We start from the raw sequence: 20,623 nt of genomic DNA on the forward strand, positions 1-20,623 counted from the left end.
GGGCCCAGGCTGCTCTGTGCCCCATGGACAGGGGAATGGGGCTCCCTTTTCATCCCTGCTGGGGCAGGTGCTTGGTCGTGCCCTGCTCAGAAGAACCTGGGGTACGTGTCCTCTCCCTGCACTGCACAGATACTCTCTCTCTAAGCTGGAGCTCTCCAGGCCCTCTGCCACTCAGACATGCACCTCTATCTCACCTTTGATGCCTTTCATTTTCAAATAGCTCTCTCTGGGATTTACTTTCTTTTATTTAAATTGTGGATTTGCTAAAATGACCTTTTAGCTGACTCTGAGGAGAGGTGGGCAGCTGCTTCCCACTGCAGTCCCAGGAAGACTGCTGACCCTGTGGCCTTGAAAAAGTTCAAAGCATCGCTTGCCTTTTGACCGTATCCCTCAATAGTGCCTTTGCATGGATTTTTCTCCCACACTCCTGAAAAGACATCATCAGAGACATTTCCCCTCATGGGCTCTTTAATATTTACAATGACTTTGTGAATAGATAATATATTCCACCTTTATTTTAGACTTTTAAAAGCACATGCTCCTTGTGCAGTTGGAGGAAGCAGTGGCCAGCTGTCTTGGAGGGCTGGGAGGACAAACAGATCTGAGGGGGATGCAGATTGCTCTGAACTGTGTCTGTGCCTGCAGCTCCTGGCAGCATCCTGGGGCAGCCGCAGACCCGGGGTGGCCCAGCCGAGTCCCTTGTCTCCTGCTGCAAAAGTCCTTAAAACCTTCCTCCCAGTACTGACTCACCCCGAAGCTCATCATCTTGTTAGCTGGAAGACAATCCAAATGCAAAACAAAATGCTTCTAAAAACTGCCCCACAGATTGCCAAGTGTCTTATAAAGCCTGGCCATGGGCTTAACTATATCAAAATCATATGGATGCTTTTTGTCAAAATTGTTCTAAACCAGGAAGGCAGCAAGCAGCTTACAACCCAGAAGTGTCATAGATGTACTCATGAATGCTTGTCCATGATTTTGTTTATTCCAGGCTGTAAGTCCAGGAGGGACTGTCAGATCCTGTGTTCTGATCGCCTGCATGCTGCCATCCACTGCACTTCACTCAGAGAGCCAAGGCCAAGTTCAGCAGCTCTAGCTGGGTTTTGGCATGTCAGTCCTGGGGAGGCTGAGCCACAGCAGCCTCAGCAAGGAGGCTCCCCCCCGCCCAGGGCCTCCTAATGGCAGAGAAGTGCTGAGGGGAAAGATTTCTGGGTATTCCCGAGAGACAAACTGTGACCCCTGGGGCAGAGGAAGTCAAGACCTCTGTGGTCACTGGCATTTTCACTTGGACATAAACTTCTTCCTTGCCTCAAACCTGGAGAACATATAAACTACAGACACATGTGAATAAAGCAGAGCCAGAAATGTCAATGGAGGTTTCAGGGCACCTGTGCCTCACTCTGCGTTGGGTGAGAGGCCCCTGGGCAAGGTGCAACCTCCTGCCACAACAAAACATATCAGGCCAAATGTTCTTTAGGGCAACAATCCTTCTTCACTTTCAGACGTGACAGGACTGGTGCTGATGCTGAGGCTCAGGGACTGTCCTCAGGGTGAGGCCAGGCTGGGGGTTGGCTGGGCTGAGGTAGCTGCTGAGGTAGGCCAGCCATGGTAAGGCTGATGAGGCACACAGCTGTGCAGATGGGCACATTTTTTCAGTCCGTATTGCCCTAACAAACAAATGTCCAGGATGCAGACAATAATGTTTTTATGAGACTCTAAATTCTAAACTCAAACGCTCTTTGTAGTGGACTAATAGCCAACACGTGGCCCTCCGTCTCATGTTGAACTTTTGTGGTCCTACAGGGGTAGAAAAGGCCCTGGTAAGCATTTACACTGGGCACTTTGTTCTCACAGATTTGTAGAGCAAAGAGAATAATGTATTGAGACTCTCATCCCGTGCCAGTTTGGCTTCATTTGTCCTTCTGAACTTGCCCTGAGAGATAATGTTTCCTTCTAATCTGCTGCCGTCCACCTACAGCAGGGACCTAGTGAATAATTCTCCCAAACAAGCCTTTATTCTTAAAACTCTGCCTGGCCCTAACCCTTTCTCCCCCTTACAGAGTAATTGTTGTGTTCATTACATGCTAATAGCCCGCACTGTGTTCCAGCCCACACTGGCTGTGGCCACACAAATGGGGCTCAGGCTGTGCTGCTTTCAGATAATGCTGCTCTTTTGGTGTTATTTGAAGGAATGTGCCAGGCCTCTGAGCACCAGGCATGCTCGCTCCCAGCCCGCCCGCCTCAGAGCAGAGCTGGCTTCGCAAAAACCAACACATCCTCCGAGGAGTGAGGCTTTTCTTTCCACACATGATAATAAATGACTGTTATCCTCCTATGGGAAGAAGACACACGGAAGAGGAAACAAGACTCTGCTTAATGAGACAAATATTTTCTATTCTTTTCTGTTCAGGTGCTTATGTCACCCTTTCACAATGATATTTTCATAAGCCTTTGTAAGCTCTACAAATTGCCCTTTATATCTGCAGGAGAAGGGAAGCTCCAGGGGATGAGCAATGTACACACTGAATGCACAAGAAACCCATTATCTAGCATGCTCCTGGAAATCACTCTAGGGATATCTGGAATGGGTGTCCCTCTGAAAATACCCAAGGGAGAGATATTAGTAATATTAGCACTGCCTTCATGGTGTCTTTCAATGGGACAAAGCTAAACTGAGGTCAGACCCCGTGGTCAGGCACTGACAGGCAGCTTTGTTCCTTTGTTCCTAACCCTGCTCCTGAGCTTAGGAAATGGCCAAGGGTCACGCTCTGATACCTCCCAGAAGGCTGCAGAGAGGGAAACCTTCAGTTTGTGCTGGCCTAAACCTTGGAGTTGGCTGACACAGTGTTCTTGTGCAAAGGCAAGGCTGTAGCAACTGTTACTTACTGCCAAGTGATGGGTTCATTCCAACTGACACCTGCATTGCATGTGGGTGTCACAGGGTCCGTGCCAGCACTCAGGTGTGGGACACGGAGCAGGGTGAGCACCTGCAGGTGTGTGCGAGCACATACGTGTGCACTCAAGTGTGTTTAGGAGCGTGCATGCGCAGCTATGTCTGCTGAATGCAATCTGTGTGGGCTGGTCCCAAACTAGTCCATGCATGGCAAGGGGGTTTCTCTCCAGGAAATGTAAGAAAAAATCCCTCATATGCAGATTCACACATGAGCGTGTATATGCAAAACCAGGCAAGTATCTGCTGTACATATTCACCCCTAGTGGGGGGACAAACCCCTTACAGCTCAAAACAGTAGAAAGCCCAAAAAGGCACTGAGAGAGGCTCAGCTTCCCTGGCTTATGCTCAGGGCTATGTGCCACAGTCCCTGCACAGCCAGTCCCTACCCCCAGCTTTTCCTCCCCCATCCCCACAGCTCAGACCCTGCCCTGTTCCCAGGACTCCTGAGCTCACAGCTGCCCAGCCAGAGTGCAGTACTCTCGCGTAGGACAGCATGTTCTGAGAGAGCAGGAGCTCAGAAAACCTGAGCAGGAACGGCAGTGTATCATGAGCCTGGGCTCCTGCCAAATTCCTCTGCACCCACTGCCTCTATTAAATGCGTCAATCATTTCTTGGCAATCCAACCCCCGGAGAAGAGTTGAGAGGCAACTTCAGACAGTTCAGCTGCTTTCATTAAAAGGTGAAAAATACATGCTGAGCAGGATCTGGGAGTGGGGCTGAGCTCTGCGCAGAGAGCAGGGCTGCCGAACCCTCTCTGCTGGGGAACGAAAAGTGGCAGCAAACCACAGACCTTCCCATGGCAACAGGCTTTGTCAGCCTGTGAAATGCCCCCAATGGCTACTGTTCAAGGACAGTCATAGACCCTCATGTGTGGGTCTCGATCTTGTTGGGTGTCTGGTAAGGGAAAGGGAGAGCACCAAGGTGCAGGGGATGTGGCAGTGCCCCTGCACGGCCATCCTGGTGCAGGTGGGCAGGGACTGGGGTGATCATCTGGCACAGCTGGGACAGCAGCCACTTGGCAGAAGGTGCTGCCTGCAGCCCAGCCACCAGCTACTGCCAGTCAGCACAGGGGTGGAGGGGAACCGGCACCTTTCTCTGGAGCTGAATGCTGGGGACAAGCCACGGTGTTTGGCTCCCCAGCCTGGACCAGCTGCAGTGGCCGTGGTGCTGGGCAGGAGGTGCCCTCAGTGTGGGCTGCCACGGCAGGGCCAGCAGTGCTGCCACTGGGGAGCAGCGGGGCTCTTGGGAACAGAACAGGAAAGTCCAGGTGACTCAAATATTCCTGGCACAGGGCACAGCTGGTGCCAGTTGAGCACAGTGAGAGAGAGGGAGACAAATGGGCAGAGGACCCGCTGGAGGAGATTAGGCAGAGAACCGTGGAGCTCAAGAGTGGGGACGAGGGGCCTGGGAATGCTGTCAAAAGTGGTCATGGGGGATCACTGGAGGAAGACCAGGAGGGGGCCAGGCCACCAGGTGATGGTGGATCCAGGGATGTGAGATCAGGAGCCACACTGTGCACGGACACCAGTGTCCCGAGAAGCTTACCCTTTGCCAGGAACTGCTCTGCTTGGGCCACTGTGTCTGGTTGGCCATGTCCCTGGGGCTCCTGAGAGCCACTGTCTGTCCGCACCGCTCCCACACAGGCAGCTCTGGTCTCCTTGCCTGCTGCTCCACTCCTTCCCTTTGCTTTTGCCTTTGTCTCCTCACATAATTGCTTTGACCTTCATTCCAGGGGCTCACTGATGGATGCTGGTGCCCATGGCCTGAAATATGGCTTTTCTTCCCCAGGTGGTGGCTTGCACCAGCTCCTGAAGGACTGTTCTGCTGCAAGTTAAACAGATGGGCCAAAACCTCTTGGGCTCCTCATGCCTCGGTTCAGGGCAGGATGCGACCTGCTCCTACCTCTTGGAGCTGTGCTCAGGGGAAAAGCTGTGACCACATTATGGTGCCCAGGCCATCCTGGCAGGCTTTGCCAGTCCCTGGAGCAGCCCTGCCCTCCTGCCCAGGCTCCACCAGCCATGCCTGCTCCACCAGGGCCCACCTCCACTGCCTCCTCTGCATTGGAGAGAAGGGGGCTGCGGATTGGTCTGGGGGATCATTCCCCCATGATTAGCAGAAGGGCCGGTGGCAGGTGGAGTGTGCCATGCCCTCCATGCCCTCCATGCCCTCTCAATGGGGCTTTCTCCCTGGGTTTCTCTACATCCAGGTGTCAGCAGCCAGGGGAGAGCACTAGTTCTCTGAACTGGTGACAGAGAGGTGTGAACAGCAGTGATTCCCCCAGGAGTCCCAGCACCCTTGTCTCCCTTCACAGAAGGCCTTGCCTCGTGGTGCCAGGGCCCAGCAGGGGCCCTGTCCCATCTCTCTGGCCCTTCTCTGCTCGGTGCTCTGCCTCAGCCAAGTGCTGAGCTGAAGGCAGCCCGGGGTGAGCACAGCCTGGGAACGGTTCTCTCTCCTGTCCTGCTGGGTGTTTTGGGAGGGAAGGGATGCAGTGCCCGGGGCAGCAGGGTGGGTGCAGCAGGAAGTCGGGCTTGCCGAGCTGGGTGTGTAGCATGTGGGGATGCTTGTCTGGGCTCCCAAAGCATTTTCCAAACGCTTTAATTATAGTGATTTATATGGCAAAAGTGTGGGGGCGAGAGCTTGGGAAAGGCATTAGCAGGTTTGTTCTGAGGGCTCTAATCAGAGGTAGGCGATGGTAGAGGGAGGGTAGAGCACTGGGGCTGTACCTTGAACTGTAGCGTCAGGACAGGTTTGAAGGATGCAAAACCTCCCAGTTGTGCCAGGGATGTGCTGAGGGCATCCCTGAGGCCTTAGTGGGTTATGTGCTCCTCCAGGAACAACCCCGGCATCAGGAGTACCACCAGATGTCCTGTGCCTGTCCCCTGTGCCGCTCCCAAGCCCAGGTCTGTGGCACCGGGGCATCCTGCCCCCCCCGCCTGCTGGGCTCAGCCCAGCTGAGAGCAGCGAGGCTGCAGCCAGTCCCACACACAGCCCCAAGACTGCCTGTGCATCACCCATGGCAGCAGAGCACGAGGCCACAGGGGAACACGGCACATGAACATCTTTACTACAGTCACCAGAGAATGATCAACAATTCAACAGCTACTCAGTTTTCTTGCTGGTGTTATCTTGAAAATTAATAACCTCAGCTGTTCTTGTTTTGTAAAACACTGTTCTCAAATCCCCCCCATGTCACACACATGCACACTCACACACACGCAGAGTTTCCTGCAGTCCCAGCAGACAAAGAGCTCCTGGTCTCTGCACAGAGACAGCAGGTCCCTGAGCCTGGGAGCCCAGCGATCAGGGGAACACTACAGGGCAGCTGCGCTCGCTCTGCAACCTCAGCTCCCTCCAAGACTGGCTTGCTCCGAGGAGACTGTCACTCCTACAGAGTCCTAATTGCACTGGGGAAAGCGAGAGAAACATCGGGCCGCTGCCATGGCTGGTGGCACCAGCCTGGCCCCAGGCACAGCGTGGGGCTGCCAAGACGAGCCATGGTGATCAGTGGTGTGGGGATGCAGCGCTGGCTCTGACCCCTCTGAGCCACGACACGCTGCCCTGGCAGCATGGCCGCAGCACATGTCGCCCCTGCTGCAATCCTACTTTTTTGGTCTGTTTTCTGATAAATAACCTTTTCCTGTCCTTTTTGACAGTGATGTTTATTGATGTCTGAAATCCCTCACAGCCAGGTCTGGCCTCAGAGAGCCGAGGTGCCCCGTGCATCCTGTGGCCATGGAGCAGGGGGAGAGCGGCAGAGACAGCTCTGCTTCTCTAAGATGCCCACAGCCTCCCTGAAACACTTGCTCCCAGATGTGTCAGGGTGGGAACATGGCACTGAGGACAGAGTGAAAACAGTGCTTTAAATAACAGCCCCTCAGCCTCCCAGGGTGGCTGCTCCTGCCAGAGCAGTGCTGGGCAGCCCCACCTCGGCTCTTGGGAGCCCCAGTGGCAGAAGGTTCACCAGGGGCTTGTACCCCAACTTCCATCCAGGGGACACAAACCCTTCTGCCCTACCTGGGGAGAATTTGCTGATTAAGGGATAAGCAATCACTGCTCTACCCATAGGCTCACGTTATTACTTAATTGAATCCAATTGATTGAGAAGCTAAAAGCGGCCCTGGCTTAGAGCACTGCAGATGGTGCCTGGGAGCGGGGCAGCACGTTGAACCTTAAAAGCATTGGTATCAAGGGCAGACACAGGCTTGCTTTCCTAAACTGTCTCACAGATTGTTATGATGACTGGGAACCAGCAGCAGGGCAGTTTCAGGGGATGTTATTTATCATACTTCAAGTCTGCACAACCAACCTCTTATTCTTGCCCCTCTGCCCTCAGTGGGCAGACTCTGCTCCCACAGAGATTTCAGGGGAAGGAAGTGTGTATCTGCAGGGTGATGTGGGGGCAGCCTGGCTCTTAAGTGGTCTAACCACGAGCCCACACTGCTGGGAACGGAGCCAGAAGACCTGCTACCCAAACACAAGCTTCTGTGTATGAGCAGCTGCATCCAAGGCTACTTGTGAACCTGCATCCCCTAAGCAGTGCTGGAGATGGGAAGATCCAGGAGCAAGCCTGTCACAGCTGTCCCCTATGAAGGAAAGGGTGCAGGCACTGAGAGCCCTTAAGGCACAAGAAAAGGACAGGGAGGGAAACAATGGGCACCTGCACCTTTCCCAGTGCTCGAGCTCAGAGCAGGCAGGGGAGCCAGTGCTTCCTCAGCAGCCAGCTGAAAAGCCCCTGGATGCAGATGGCACACAACACTGACTGAGGTTGCTGGGGCATCTCCACACCAAATGACAGCATGAGCCCACAAACTGCTTTTCTGCTGTGGTGCTGACCATGGGACATCACAGGAGTTGCCACCACCCAGGCACAGTCAGCCTTAGCTCACCTTGTGCTGGTCTTTCTGATTTAGTCGCATTTTCCAGGCATTCAGCACTGGCATCCCTGCAAAAGGCAGTGCATACTTTATTAACTATGCTACTTTCTTGTCCACTAATTAAAATAAAATTATATCTGATGCACACTGCATACTTTGCAGTGAAAGCAACCTGCTTTCCCAAACTGCTCTCTGAAGCAATTTATTTAGCTGAGCTGAAAAGAGTGCAGCCCTGCAAAGACCTCAGGGGTGCTGAGGACCCAGCTGGCTGGAACCTCTCCTGGGCTCAATTTTTTGGTGTTATTCCAGGCTGGGGCAAGGGTCCCTCAGGGCTGAGGGGAAGAGCATGGGAAAAGTGTTCCAAGGGAATTGAGCCCAGCTGACAGCACACAATGCGGCTCACGGGAAGGTGAGCAGCAGCAGTCACCCTTGCCCTGGGCTCCATTTTGGGTCCATCTGTCTCCTCTGCCATGAGCCTGGGCACCAGCACATGACACCAGCATGTTTGGCTGCCTGGGTACCAGGAAAGGACGAGTTTCCTTGGCGTGTGGTTCAGCCCCATGCAGGTTCAGCCCCTGTGTGAGAGCACAGGGTGATGGGCATGCACAGCACAGACCCAGAGCAGCCCCCTCGCCGGAGGGTCTTGCCCTCTATGCAGGAGACACCCATGAATGCCTCAGCCCCTGTAGCTCAGCAGGGCTGGGACAATCCTGTCCCTCTGCCTGGCAGGCACTGGTAGGTCCTTTTGCCCACGTGCACTAAAATGCAGGTACAGGTCCCCAGAAAACAGCACGAGGCTCAGCATGGAGCAAGTCACAGTAAAGGGCCTCAGGAGAGAGGGGCCAGCCCCTGCCCAATGTCCTCTCGATGAAGCCATTATGCTGGGATTTTTTTCCTTAGAGAAAGGGTAGAATTTCTGCAAAAAGACAAGACTTCCCCTGTGGCCCTTGTGCTGGTGTTGGCAGGAGCCATGTTTGGAGTAATACATCATCAATGGAAGGTATCTAATGATGTATTGCCCTAATATATCACCATAGCAACGGTGCTCTAATGATGTATTATTCTAATGTGTTACCCAAGTGCCCATTCCTCTGGATGATGTATGGTTGGGATGGCTGTGCTCTGCCAAGCCCAAATGCAGCAAAGCTCTCCTGACTGCCAAGCACCTCTTGAAGCAGTGCCTGCCACTGCATGAGACTCCCCAGCCGCTTGCTCCACCTTTGGGGGCATTCTCAGGCAGAGGTGTTACCTTGGCGCCCAAGAGTGGGGGAGCTCCTGAACTTGGTGAACATCATGGCTCTCTGGCAACACACACCTGGGCAACTATCACCACTGTCCCTTTCCTTCCCTCCCCACAGCCGAGGTACAGTGTCTCACTTGTGGAGCTCTGAAACACAGTTTGAAAAGCATTCCTTCCCTGGCATTTGGAAAGTCCAGAAGGGGAAGTGACAGGCTTGTTTGTGCATTTCTCCAGCCCCTTCCAAGGTATTGAGGCCACACAGCACCCTGTGCTTGCTCATTAACAATGAAAATACCAGCTGGAATTCTCCTGCCGCCTGTGACAGGGACAGCATTGTTTCCAATTCACACTATCTTTTTGACCATTCAAATGCCATTAATTCAGTCGCCCCAATGCGTAGGACAGTTATCTGAAATGTTTTCCCAAACAGCTTAGTGTCTATAGAGCAACAATTCATGGAATTGCTTGGGGACATCTGTGCAAAGCAACGCTCAGTAAAGAGCTGTGGTCGGCTGAATGCTCCCTGTGTGGACCCCAGATTCCAGAGAGGAGCAGGGAAGCTGGCAGACAGAAAGACTGAATGAATGGCAGGAGAAATCATTTCATCTATGCAAATCCATGCCAAGCTCTCAGTGCAGCTGCTGTCAGTGGGGAGCTCTGCCCCTCTGGACTGACATGAAAGAAGATTTTATTGTACACTGAGATGCTCCCTCTGCCAGACCAGCAGCCGCTGATGTCCCCTGTGGCCACCACCAGCGTCCGGGTGAATCTTCCGTGGCAAGAGCAGGGCCCAGTGAGGGTTCTGAGGCACAGCACTCACCGTCCCTCTGCTCTGAGATTCCCAGGTCTTAGGACCCCCTAGAGAGTGGAAGCAAACTACCACCCTAAAGCTAATGGCTTATTCCATTGATGAAGGAGCAGCAGCACTGCCTGTATCAATATGAGCCTTGGCACAGGCTGCCCAGGGCAGAGATGGAGTCCTCATCCCTGGAGACCATGGGGGCAATGACAGCTGGAGTTCTGCTGGCTCCTGCTTCTCCCACAGCAGCCCAGTCGCCAGGGTCAGCAGACATGCCTGGGGAACTACCTATTGTCCAGGCCTCCATGAAGTACCCAGAACTGAGGGGACAAAGTGCTTCAGAGACCCAAAATAGTGACACTCCAGAGTGGGGGCCCCCTGGAACAGACCAGAGCCCCAGTCTTGACCAGAACTTAAGGAGACATCGAGCCTACCCAGTCTCCCCAGGGCTGTGTCAAACTGTCCCTCAGCTGTGGCCATATGCCACAGCTGCAGGTGTGGGTGGTGAGGGATGCAGAGGACTCCCCTCTCTGGGCTGCCTTTGCAATGCTCCCGTGCTGCACCTGGAGAGATTCCAATCATCTCTAAACATTTCAGGGGAGCAGCGGTGACAAATTACAGGATGGGCAGCAGAAAAAAAAAGTGAAACAGAGTGACCAGAGGAGGAATGATTGTATTATCAATAATGTTTCCAATAGCTGATGGATGAGGACACCCAAATGATTTTTAAGGTTTCGGTAGAAACCCTCCAAATGGCAGCACAAAAGCAAAATGTGTATTAATCCAGGGTCTCCTGAGAAAATCCTCCAGGGATGTGCACAGCCATACTGGGCGCAGGCCGAGTATGTGCTCAGCATCACTCAGCCCGGTCACCAGCAGACGAGGCGGGACTTTTCCCTTGTTCCCACAGACACAGCAGTGATCCTGAGAGCACTCCAAGAGGGGTAAACAGACAGACACCCTGCTCAATGGGACTCCTCCAAAATGCTGAGGTTTTCCCCATACTTCCCTCCCCAGGGCTCAGTGAGAATATTTCCTTAACAGCTCTGGAAACAAACAGCTTTTTGAAAGCTTCCCCAAAAGCCCTCTGCTTTCACCACAATGAAGAGTAGGGAACATCAAGAAAAAGATTACCTCCCAATTCTTTGGGGAACTGCATTTGCAGAAGAAGCATCCTAAAGATAAATAAACATTCCCCTGAAAAGGCAGGCACAGCCCTTGCCCTGCGCATGGTAGGACGTACAGCTGATGGCTCTGTGATGCCATATGTCCAGCACAGCCTTGGAAATGCTGCCGTGCTGGAAACACACCAGACAACATTGTCGTGTGTTGAAAACTGGCAAATCTCCAGACTGGGGTTTCAAGGGATAATTTGTAGATTGAATGTTAATGAATATTATTGCTGTTATCTCAAAAGGCTGTGCTGACTTCACTCTGTTGCCCATTGTACATCTTGATTTTTATGGGTTTTTTACCCCTATAACAACCAGAATGGGCAATTCCAGCACAGCTGATGAGTCAGGAAGCCAGTTGAAGGCATATTGGAAAAGGTGATCATTTCTGTGCCTGTGTCACTCCTTCCCCAATCCCTGCTGCTTCAAACACTTGCTGAGACAGGTTCGTTGTTTCACCTCAGTCCTGTCTGTCCTTCTGCAAACTCATCCAGTGTCAGTGGAACTGCCCCAGCCAGGGTACTCAGAGCTCAGGAGCAGGCATCAATTTAATAGCATAAATCCTCTCTTAGCTCCATGGGGAAAGAGTCATGGAGGGGAAATACTGTCATTTGTACCACCCCACGCTGCCCTCAGAGCTGTGATGCAGCTTTGCCCTTGGGAATCTTTTTGTGTGAAACACCAGTTCTGGGAGCAGCAGCTCACCTGAGCAAACCTTCAGAGGGTGCCCCAGCAGCACAGCCCAGCCCAGCCCTGGTGGTGCCCCCGCACAGCCCCAGGGAGACCCTGCCCTCCCCATAGGCAGGCTGTCCCCAGGGGCCATTCGCGATGCGCCGCAGCCCACCATGATTTATGTGGCACTTGTACAATTGATGCACTTTGTGTCTGGGGACAGTTAAATGGTAGCTCTGTCATTAGTTTAAGCAGAGGTTAAAGGTGATCAATAACAAGGGTTTCATGCCCAATTGATCACCCCTTGCTATTTATTTCTGCCTTTTGCTTTCCATTCCATAGTGCTTTTAGAAATACTAATTAAAGATATAACAAGTGTTCCACTAGGCAGAATATCAAACACTCCAGGTATCGATTCAATCCTCTCCCTCTTAATGACACTGACCTGCTCCTGTCCCCAACACCTGCAAGGCTGGGCTAGCCTGCGAGGTTGCTCCTCAAGCCAGGGTTGGGGAAGGAGAGAGCCCTCCTGGCAGCAGAGCCAGCCCCCACCCCAGGCAGAAGGTGGAGAACTGCACAGTGTTCTGGGACAGGCAGCTTTTAGCTGTCAGATCAAAGTCACTCCCTGAGCCCAACTGCTTGTCTCATCCTGTGACCCTATAGCACGGGCCTGGACTCATCAAGGGGAGCACCGTGGGGGGATGGCAAGGGACGCAAGAGTGAGGTCAGGTTTGGCAGCAGTTTTCATCCCTTTGCTCCCAAATGCTCTGACACCTGAGCCCATATCAAGGGATATCACGTGGAAAAGACGTGATGAAAACTGTCCTGAACCCTGAGTGTTCATGAGCTCCTGGCACTCCCAGCTCTGCAGAGGACACAAAGGTATAAGGGACATGGACCTTGGACCTGAAGAGGAGAAATTCAGATTTGCACCCTGACCCCCACATGGCGGGGATGAGGGCAGGGGACAATATCCAGCCATCTCAGCACATCAGTGCTCCTCCAGACAGCTGTGCCAGATCTGCACCACAGGCCATGTCGGTAAAAATAACCCCGTGCTGCTGCGAGGCTGCCGGGAGCTGCAGGGACGGCTCGGCTGCGCTCGGCGGAGATCCACGGCTCCCAGAGAGAGCTCCAGCAGTGGGGGATGCCTTCCACAGCGCTTATCCTCAACACACAGAGCAGCTTGTCCTGCTCTTCACATCCCTGGGCAGCAGAGTCAGGAGCACTTTTCCCAGACCAGGAACATACCCATACACAGGGCAGTGAGAGGGGGGAGCAGGGGAGCAGCTCTCAGTTCCTGCAGCACAGCTCTGCCTGCACCACACCACCGAGCCCAGCACAAGGGAATGCTCCTTCCACCAGAGATATTGAGAAATCCCTCTGCATTCCTCACTGTGTGCACAAGCAGCATCTCACACTGCTGCAGCTCTTTTTGCTGAGGTCCCTCAGCAATCCATATAAATTAACCCTTGCAACTTAAGGAAAGATTTATGACATCACTTCAAGAGAAATAAAAACACTGGGGGAAAAAATCCAAAACATTTCTCATAGACTTCAAGAAAATGAACAGGGGACCTGGGAGTAAAATCCAGAAGCTCCAACAGCATTTTAGAGGAATGTCTCCATTGTAGCACATCTGATAATTGCCCTCATGTACTGTACCTCCCTCACTGCCCACCCTTCTGTTGATTTATTTTGTCTGTCACCAGGTTAGCTTCAAACATGACTGAAAAAAACTTCTCCAATTTAAAAAGAACCCTGAAACATAAAGATGTGATGTAAATATCTGATGTAATGGCCTGACTCTTTAGAACCAGTCCTGCAAATGTGTAAATTAGTTTCCCAGCAATTTGTCTGGCTACAAATTTATGATTCAGTATAATCTCAAAGTTGCACAGCCTTTAGTGTGAGTGAGAGGTACTACTACACAGTGAGCTCCTGGTAATGAAAAGCACAAGACAAATTTCCACAGAATTGAAAATCCCAAACAAACCCGACAAACGACAGTGAAATGAAAAGATGCCTATTTGTCCATTGGCTCTCTCATACCTTCTACTGATCCCCCAGTGCAGAGCAGGCATTTCCATGGAGGACCTGGCAACTCTTGTACATATATGTGACATTTGCAAGAAGATTTTTGTGCACTTGTTCATTCATTTACTTTGAAGGACGCAGCTGTTTGGAGTGCAGCTCCTGAGAGAGAGCCGAGCGGCTTCAGTGAGCCATCCCCCTTCCTTAAACACGCTGACAGAAGAGCCAGCTTGGACACATTCTGGAGGAAATACTGTTCTGTGGCTGCAGTGACTGCTGAACATTTTGGCCCTAGAGAATCTGGCAGAGCGATAAAAAGCAGATTGCCCCTGCGGAGAGAAGCCAATGTCCAGGAGGAAACAGGGCCTGGGTGCTGGTGGTGCTGCACAGACGCCTTGATCAGGTAGAATGCTCCAGAAGAAAGGTGGGAAAGAGGAAAATAAAGAAATGTTTTTAAAGTTTGACATGAACAGCATTCTTCTTTGCAGCAAGTACTCTCAGCAGCGTATGAGCCAGGGTACCCATGTAACCAGAACACCTTTGCAAGGCTTACAAGAAATAACACTTGATCTGCCCAACACCAAAAATAATGTGATATCAAGGAACGTGAAATATTCACGAGGTCGGATTTAACATGCACATTAGATCTTGTGTATAGCATCATAGGCTTTAACACTGCTGCCTCTGTAACCTTGTAATCCCCATGCACGGCATGGACACTGGGTCTTGTTAGTTCAAACTGAAAACAGGGGAACTTCCAGGGGCAGAGATTCCTTGAAGAACACGGGAGAACACTAAGGCAGTGCAGTTGGCCATATCTCTAGTGCTGTGCCCATGCAAGAGCTGTGTGTGCACACATGCACACCTACACTCATAACAAATCACAAGTGGGAGTGAAGCTGAACACTCATAAATCAGCTCAGCAATGCACAGTGGGGGTTCACATCAGAGACTTTAACAGGTTACTTCTCTGTGCGTTCCCTCTATAGGCACATGCACATAAAACAGGGATGCTGCTGCTCAGAGCTGACATCTTGCCGGTGTACACCTGAAGAAAATCTGTTCTTTGGAGCTTCCCATTTCAGGAAAGTACGTTGGGCCAGGTCTCCCAGAGCAGCAATATCAATCTTAGTGAGACCAGACACTGTCATCTATGGATATTTAATAGCATTTTAAAACCAGAACACCTCCCACCTCACCTCAGCTTGCTCCTGCCCCTGCCTGGGGCTGGTCTGCTCCCAGCGGACACAGGGCAGGAGCCCACGGGAGCCACGCGCCCGTCCTCAGCACACACAAGCACCAGCTCCGAGTCACCAGCCAGGACGTGCTCATTTCAAACAACTCAACTGTAAGAAAAATACAAGGCAGCTAAGGAGGAGCACTTCCAGAGTTGTGGACTTCTGCCCTGGGGCAGGATCCAAACCTGCTTCCAGTACCTGTGAAATGGCAGCTCTGAGCTGTCTTGCGGCTGATCCAGCTCCAAGGGACCAGTGGTAGAATCAGCATAAAAGTAAAATATATGAAACAACATTAGCACAGAATTAAAAGATTTGCTTAACCAGACAGCGCTGAAATCTCTCCTTCTGGGAGACAGAGCATGCAGAGGTGGGAAGAATTGGGAACAAGAGTCCATGGTGTTAATACTGATGCTCCGAATTTTCACGTAAAGAGATCACAGCATTTCAGTTGCTGCTTTAGCTCATTAGGGGACAGTCACATCATGGCACTGTGATGGGATCAGGCTCCGGCTGGGAAGCAGGCAGAAGAGACCAAATTCAGTGGAAAGTGTAAGATGAACACGGCATCACTAATTACGAGTGACTGTGCCTCATCAGGCAAACTGCTGTGCTGTAGTCACCTCAGCAGTTATACAGCAAGCACTCCTCGCCCTTGCAAGTGGCAGCAATAATAGTCTAAGAGAAGAAATCTGGAAAGAAGTTGGATACTGGAACACCACAATCTTTTCCTAAGCACGTAAGAAAGCTGAGCAGCAACCGTCCACATTTTTAAAAATAAAAGGGAAAAAGTGGTACTCTGCTGAATATTGTCTGCTATACAGAAAACAGCAGTGTCTTAAAATTGTTGATAACCAATTTATAAGATGACAGTATTTGGGAAGCACAGCTGCCCTCCCACACACCTGGAGCACACGGGCAGGCTCTCTGCCCAGGCAAGGGTAGCACAACACGGCTTATGCCCTTCTGTGAGCCCAGAAGGGCTAAGCCCACACCAGGGATGCGTTTGCTTGGTACCAACCGCCCCACCTGGCCAGAGACCTTTTGCTCATCACCTCAGCTCTCTTCACCAGCCTGAGATGTGGACTCCGGGTCAGCAGCCAGGCACCAGCTCCTCTGGACTGTGGGCAAGGCAAGCAGGTCACCCCAGGCCCTGCTGATGGAGCACCTGCCCCGAGCCCAATGGGTAAAGCTCAGTGCCACCATGGGACTAAGCACAACCTGAATGCAAGAGCTGCTCTGAAGAGCATCTGCTGGGGCCAGGCACTGCTCAGCAGCAGAGTGCTCCTGGATTAGTGCAAGGATTTCCCATCAGCACAGACCTAAACCCCTCTCACAATGGCGATGTGCTTAACTCCTGTTCCTTATCTACACTTCCTATTTTCTATATTTACTATTCATTTTGTTTGAGCATTGTTAAGTAAGCATTTGTACATCTGCTTTTCTTTAATGTACCAACACCACGGTCCTACCTTCCCTGTGCTTTAGTACTGAAATAGTAGTATAAGCTCACGCTTTCACCTTAGTGAGAAACAACCAGCGGGGAAAAAAAGTCTCCCTCCAGTAATTGCTATTTAATCCCTGACCAGGAAAACTAACAAGTTATTCTAAGAGAGGCAAACCTTTGGGGCATTTGATTTTTAGAACGGCTGAGCACTGCGGCACTGCAAAAATGAGATATACAGAGTATTTTATTTTTGCTGCTCAACAGCACGAAAGAGCTAATGCAGTGGGGCTGCCAGTGCCTTATACAATCTGACACACCGAACAACCCAAGGGTGCTCGTCCTCCCCAGCACTCACAGCACATCTCATCCATTAGGAGAACACAATGTGAAAACTGACCCTTCCCTTCTGAGTATCGATATAAATCCTGTTTGCCATTTAGGTTAGTTCAGAATGAAGAGGCTACTGGAATGACTCCTAGTATAGAAAAGCAGCACAATTCACCATTCAATGCAAACAAGAGTTTGTTTTCTTTAAGAAACAAGCAAACAAAAAAACCCTCTGTTGTTAATTTATGATTTTGTTTCTTCTTCCCTTAAAGCCTGGCTGTCACACAGAAATTCTTAAGCAAAGGCTGCAGTTACAGCATGACCAAACACTAAAAACAATAGTACATGTGTGGGGAACACACAAGAGAACAGCTAAAGACAGATTTTTCAGTCGGAAATTAATTTAAATGTCATCATGATACATTGTCTCAAACCCTTGAATCATCATCCTCTTTACCTTTTTACTGGAATGTATCATCTAAGCTACTACATCTGCTCAGCTATTTGGAAATTAGTAAATATTCGGTAAAAACAGCAAAACTTTTTGAATTCAGGATCTCTACAACAGCCCCAAAATTCTGTGCTCCTCTATAAAAACCAGTCTCATTACAAAAAAGGAAGCTAAGTCTGTAACAAAAGCTAACAAAACACACACTACACACTGAATCCTCTAAGAGATTTCTTATTATGCTCTGCATGCCACAAAAAGTTATTAATATCCTAACCTGCAGCATTTGCTAGCTTGTTTGTACCATAAAGTGAAACATTTCTTTACAGAGTACTTGATGAAATAACTGCTCAAAGTGACTTTATTTTAAAATCTCAAAAATCAGTTTACTGTAATTTTGAATGAGAAGTCCTATATTAGCTGATGTAGAATACCTACATTTTAAGAGACATTGAGAATGCAGTAAGTTATAACATTATCAATGGCAAATGCATCATTGCTTAGACAAGTAGTATTCACCCCTCACCCAAGGCACAAAATGCAACAAAATCAAACCACACTGAAGACAAGAATTTTTAAGTATAAATTTTTAAGCGTAAGTTACATTTGAGATGTTATAAATTTTTATATCTATTAAAAAAGTATACACGAATTGCTATTCAGGATGCACCGCTTTTGCTAGAAAATCCCTTTTAAAGCTGCTGTTTTCACAGCACATATTTTGTACTGATTTAAGTGGGGAAACTATCAAGTGCCAGGTGTCTGAGAACACTGGAAAATCCTCTGCCAACTAAAAGAAAGAATTAGGTCCTTTACTACCAGATTTCGGTGAAGTATTTCATCAGTGCAAGAGCGCTGTATGGGCCCATATTTCAAAAGTTCTCCCAACAGACAAAACGCCGCAGGAATCCAGGAACCTGCAAAGGTAAACACAATCCCCACATGCGACTTTTCTTGATGCTGCAAGAGAAGGTTTAAAGTAGAGATGCAGGATCATTCTTCCAGGAACTCAGAATGAAAAAACTAAATTTTCAGCCTTTCTTGGCATAACGGCAAAATATTCGGGCATGAAACCACGAAAGGGAAAGTTGGTGACATCAGACAACCGGAGAGTGTGGTTTGAGTGGAATCTACTTAGCAAACACCGGTGTGCATGTATTACCTCTGCGACACGCGGGAGGAAAGTTACGTGCGGGCTCTTTTCTGCTCAAACTGCGGAGAGTTCCCTTCGGATCACTAAAACACCGCGGAAGGTGCGCGGACAGTGCAGGGCACGAGCGCATCCCCGCAGGGCAGCGGCTCCGCAAAGCGCGTTACCGGGCGGGCAAACCCCGCCGAGCGCCGCTGGTGCGAACCGGGGCACCGGGGACACCGGGGGCCTCGGGAACGGGGCTCCGCGGGCGGCACGGGGGGCTCGGCGGGGCCCCGCGAAGGCAACGCCACCGGCCCCGGCCCCGACGGCCGCCCCGCTCCCGGCCGGGCGCGCAGCCTGCAAAGACGACACGAGACCGGTTCCTGGGTAAATGGTTTATGTAAGTAATAAAATATTTACTATAACATAAATAGAAACGTACCCTCGCAGTCTACATTGGTTTTGCAATAGAGATACAAACAAAAACCGAAACCCAAGGGGATGGGACCGGACCGAACCCACCAACGGGAGGGTGCGAGCTCCGCGCACGGTTAGAAATAAATAGAGACGGGCCGGGAAATGGTGTCGAAGCGTCCCCCCGGCCGCGCGAGGAGGGGAATAAATTAGAGATCGCAAACCTTTGGCTACTGCTGCGGCGGCCGCGGCGGCTCCGGCGGGAGAATAAATAGAGCGCGGGGCGCGGACCGGACGGCCGGGCCAGTCTGAGAATAAATTAAAGCGCGTCCTCCGCCGCCCGCCGAGCCGCCGTCGGGGCCGCGGGGGCCCGGGCAGTCACTGCACGGCGCCGGGCAGCGCGTGGTGTAGCGGCGACGTGTCCGCCTGTGCGTAAACGTCCTCCATCGGGGGGTGCGGGACCCCGGCCGGCGTCATCCGCTTCTCCTTCTGCCGCCGGTTGCAGAACCAGACCCGCACCACCTCTTTCTCCAGCTGGAGGGAGTCCGCCAGGGAGGTGATCTCGTGCGCCGAGGGCTTGGGGCACTTGAGGAAGTGGTTCTCCAGGGCGCCCTTGACGCCCACCTCGATGGACGTCCGCTTCTTGCGCTTCCGACCCTGCGCCGCGATCTTGTCCAGGTTGGTGGGGCTGCCCGTGCTGGAGTCCGTCTCCTCCAGCCACTTGTTGAGCAGCGGCTTCAGCTTGCACATGTTCTTGAAGCTCAGCTGCAGCGCCTCGAACCGGCAGATCGTGGTCTGCGAGAAGACGTTCCCGTACAGGGTGCCCAGCGCCAGCCCCACGTCGGCCTGCGTGAAGCCCAGCTTGATCCGCCGCTGCTTGAACTGCTTGGCGAACTGCTCCAGGTCGTCGGAGCTGGGCGCGTCCTCGTCCGACGGCTCGGGCGGACCCAGCGGCGGCGGCGATGCCGCCAGTTCGTGCCCGCCCGCCTCCTCGGCGCCCAGCGGGTCGCGCAGCCCGTGGTGCAGCGCGGGAGCCGGCGGGCCCAGCATCCCGTTGAGGCCCGCGTAGGGCTGCGCGTAGAGCAGCGGCTGCCCCGACGGCGGGGACATGGGCGGCAGGTGGTGCGCGCCGCCCTGCGCCCACCCGCCCGCCGCGCCGCCCGCCGCCGGCTGCGGCACCAGATGCGGGCGGTGGTGGAAGGCGGCGGCGGACAGCTCTTCGCGGGGCCCTGGCGGGCCGCCCTTGGCGTGCTCGGCGGGCGGGAGGTGCGCGCCCCCGCCGCCCCCGCCGCTGCCCCAGTCCGTGCCGGCGCTGGGCAGCCACTGGTGGTGCGCCAGCCCGACGGCGTGCCCGGCGGCGGGGGCCAGCCCCTGCAGGTACTCGTGGTGCATCATCTTCTGCACCTCGCGGTACGTGGTGCCCTGGTGCAGGCGGTCGCTGTCGGGGTGCATGAGCGCGGCGGAGCGCGGCAGGTACTGCGCGGCGGCGGCCATAGCGAGTGCGCCCGCCGGCTTTACCGCCGCGCTTTAGAGCCGCGCGCCGGGGCGCGGGGCCGCCGCGCGCCGGCCCCGCCCCCGCCGCCCCATTGGCCCGCCTGCCGCCGCGGGTGGCCCGCGCCGCGTCGCCATTGGGCGCCGCCCCGCGCTCCGCGCCGCCATTGGCCGGCGGCATCGGCCGGCGGGGGCGCTCGGCGGGGCAGCCCCGCGGCGCAGCGGCCGCCGATTGGCTGAGGGCGGTTCATTCATGCCGAGCGGCCGCGTGGGCCGCGCGCGAGCGCCTCGCCCGGGGGGGATCGCGGGACCCTCGGCCCGGGGGGCTCCGGGTGGTGCGGGGAGGGGGGGACGTGGCCCTTCCGCAGCCGATGTGCGGGGCGGC

The 20,623-nt window shown here is 52.9% G+C and overlaps 1 protein-coding gene across 1 annotated transcript; it reads right to left on the reverse strand.

Moving 5' to 3' along the window:
• Nucleotides 1-634: 634 nt before the first annotated feature.
• On the reverse strand, nucleotides 635-20,241 carry POU3F1 (POU class 3 homeobox 1). Its single transcript, XM_051770947.1, has 3 exons — nucleotides 18,972-20,241; nucleotides 7,840-7,895; nucleotides 635-773 (listed from the first exon to the last, which is right to left on the reverse strand). The coding sequence occupies exon 1, from the start codon at nucleotides 20,239-20,241 to the stop codon at nucleotides 19,126-19,128; it is 1,116 nt and encodes a 371-aa protein (XP_051626907.1). The 3' UTR covers nucleotides 635-773; nucleotides 7,840-7,895; nucleotides 18,972-19,125.
• Nucleotides 20,242-20,623: the final 382 nt, after the last annotated feature.

The sequence above is a fragment of the Manacus candei genome, unplaced genomic scaffold (assembly GCF_025592945.1).
Source record: "Manacus candei isolate 608988 ecotype Guabito, Panama unplaced genomic scaffold, ASM2559294v1 h1tg000127l, whole genome shotgun sequence".
NCBI lineage: Eukaryota > Metazoa > Chordata > Aves > Passeriformes > Pipridae > Manacus > Manacus candei.